Source organism: Gastrolobium bilobum, unplaced genomic scaffold (assembly GCF_033153095.1).
Source record: "Gastrolobium bilobum isolate Gb01-03AN ecotype WA unplaced genomic scaffold, APGP_CSIRO_Gbil_v1 utg50887, whole genome shotgun sequence".
Taxonomy (NCBI): Eukaryota; Viridiplantae; Streptophyta; class Magnoliopsida; order Fabales; family Fabaceae; genus Gastrolobium; species Gastrolobium bilobum.
Window position 1 is genome coordinate 11,085 of NW_026897800.1, and position 2,370 is coordinate 13,454.

The following is a 2,370-nucleotide window of genomic DNA, read 5'->3' on the forward strand; positions in this document are numbered from 1 at the left end:
TTGAACCCATATATATATGATTGAGTATGGAGGTATATATATTACATGTAAAGTTCAAACTTGAAACCAGCCAAGTAACGCTTTTCATTGTGGGTGCAACCAAAACATATAAATTTCAATATAAACATTTACAATGCACAAGCCAATTAGTCTGACACTTAAACGAAACAAAAAAAAAATTATAATAATTAAATCTCACGTTTGACACACACCTTGACATTTCATGGTTCATTATTTGAAACCAGAATCCTTATTGTCAACAATCGACATTTTTAGATAACTTACAGAGATTATAAAAATTGCCATGACTTGTATTAAACAGTTTCTCAATCTTCATCATTCTTTCTTCTACTGTGATCCAGAGACTTGCAATCTGCAGTTCTAGTTGACTCTTCTGCAATTACACCTTACCTCTCCCATTGTCCCAGTAAGAGGCTTCATGTTACCCATCTTGATCATGGAATCTCCAAAGTCTCTGGCAAAAGCATAAGGGTCGTTGCTGTATAGCTGAACCAATCTGTCACTTTCACCACAACCATCACCCTTATAGAGCTCCTGATCAGAATGAAGCAGACCCTTTCCATATAACAAATTTGTATAGTATGAGGTGTCAACTCTAGCAGGAGTACTCGCATCCAGTGGTGCTAAATTGTTGTTGTCACCACCTAGAGGACATGTCTTACGCAAAGTGGCTGCAAATTTTTGGTCTATGTTTGTGTCATTGAAGATCCTGTCCTGAAAGGAACTGCACCTGGCAAATCCAATAGTGTGGCCACCAGATAGGACCACTAGGTCTTTAAGGTCTAGCCCATGAGACTGAAAATTAGAAATAAGCTGTGAGATGTTGAGAAAAGGGGCAGGAAGATTGAGATTTGCAGCATCCCTGCTTGCATTTCTTGCATCTCTTCTTCCTAATAACACCTTGTACCAATATTGTGTACCTCCCAACTGTTAACAGATGCAAAATTTTGTTAGTTTTCAGTGTATGCATGGCATACAAAACTAGAACTGATCAGAGAACGAAAGACATGGATAACACTCACTATGGCAACAGAATCACGCGCTGCTATAGCTAAGATATCAGCACATGATACCACAGGACGTTTGCAAACTCTGTCAACAACTGCTTTAATTTCATCAACCACGTCAAAACCTCTAATTGAATTGTTATTTGGAAGTGCAGTCTTCTCTCCAATGAAGAAAGGGGTGTCATCTAGCAGAACTGATCCATCACAGCCCTGTAGTTTGTTGACATGGACATTCAGATTCAAGTTATAACAATATGGGATATATATCTCTTCAATTGCATGAAAGAGAAGTTATTTACAGCAGTCACATGCTTCTCAGGATACTGGAAGTATCCCGTATCTTGAGAAGCATGTGACTTCTCTTCAGCAATAGAAAATTAATAGAGCCTAACAATATACACAAATTTAATATTATTCTAGTAAAATCAAAATAGTGTCGTTTTGGGGTTTAGAAAAAAATGCCGCTCATTTTAGGAAAATTCATACTATAGCAAAGAAGTAAAATTTTCAAAATGTCATTGCATTTTTTCCCCTAAATCCCAGAATAATATTATCTTATTTTGGAGGAGAAATATTTTTCCCTTACATTAGGGATAACCATATAACACAATAAGAGAGAGCACGATATAGACAAGAAAAATGGCTAAGAATAAATCCTAAGTATTTTGATATTAGTAATGATAATTACACACCGTTTGGTTTAATTTGAATGAACCAAAGAATAATTAGTTTTTGAGGAAGTAAATATGGGAAACTAGACAACAATGATAGTCATGGTTAAGTGTTACTCACATTAACAAAGCAGTCATGGAAATGCAAGCGCAGTAAGGATGCTCCTATGCGTCTTTCACGAATAATTGCCTGCTTAACAACTGCCTTTATGATTGGCAATGCCTGAGGGCAAACTGTGTCATAATAATCAGGAGTCAGGGTTGCAAGGGTAGGGATCAGAAATGTTGACAAAGTGACCATAACAAGCACAAAGAAAGATTGGAGATGATGAGAATCCATTGTGTTATGCTTGTATGAGGTTTTGAGCTAAGATTTTGCTATGTGAGTAACGTCTAGCTAGAGGGAGGATTTATATAGAAAGCAAGTATAGCAACTAGCCAACTAGCTCCTTGTTAATTTACTTGTTTGAATTTATCAACATAAATAATACTTAAGGTCATAATATGTACCATTGACCAAAATCCCATAAGAACTGCACAAACATTGCCCCAACGCTTACATATAGTCGAGATTAATTGTTATTGTAGTGTTTGGATTTATAATCAAGATACGCACGTTGTTTTGATCATGCCACTAGCTAATAGCGAAAAGAATGTTAAAAAATTTTGAG

General features: G+C 36.2%; 1 protein-coding gene across 1 annotated transcript; it reads right to left on the bottom strand.

The window, feature by feature from the left end:
- Positions 1–381: 381 nt before the first annotated feature.
- LOC133310440 (peroxidase RIP1-like) lies at positions 382–2,039 on the bottom strand. Its single transcript, XM_061511377.1, has 3 exons — positions 1,821–2,039; positions 1,044–1,238; positions 382–948 (listed from the first exon to the last, which is right to left on the bottom strand). The coding sequence occupies exons 1-3, from the start codon at positions 2,037–2,039 to the stop codon at positions 382–384; spliced, it is 981 nt and encodes a 326-aa protein (XP_061367361.1).
- Between the last annotated feature and the right edge of the window lie 331 nt (positions 2,040–2,370).

Bases quoted from the DNA above. Each gene is read 5' to 3' on its own strand.
- LOC133310440 (XM_061511377.1), bottom strand. From the start codon at position 2,039: ATGGATTCTCATCATCTCCAATCTTTCTTTGTGCTTGTTATGGTCACT. The intron at 1,239-1,820 runs GTGAGTAACACT...AACAAACTACAG, and splicing joins TCCATGACTGCTTTGTTAAT to GGCTGTGATGGATCAGTTCT. The intron at 949-1,043 runs GTGAGTGTTATC...ATCTGTTAACAG, and splicing joins CGCGTGATTCTGTTGCCATA to TTGGGAGGTACACAATATTG.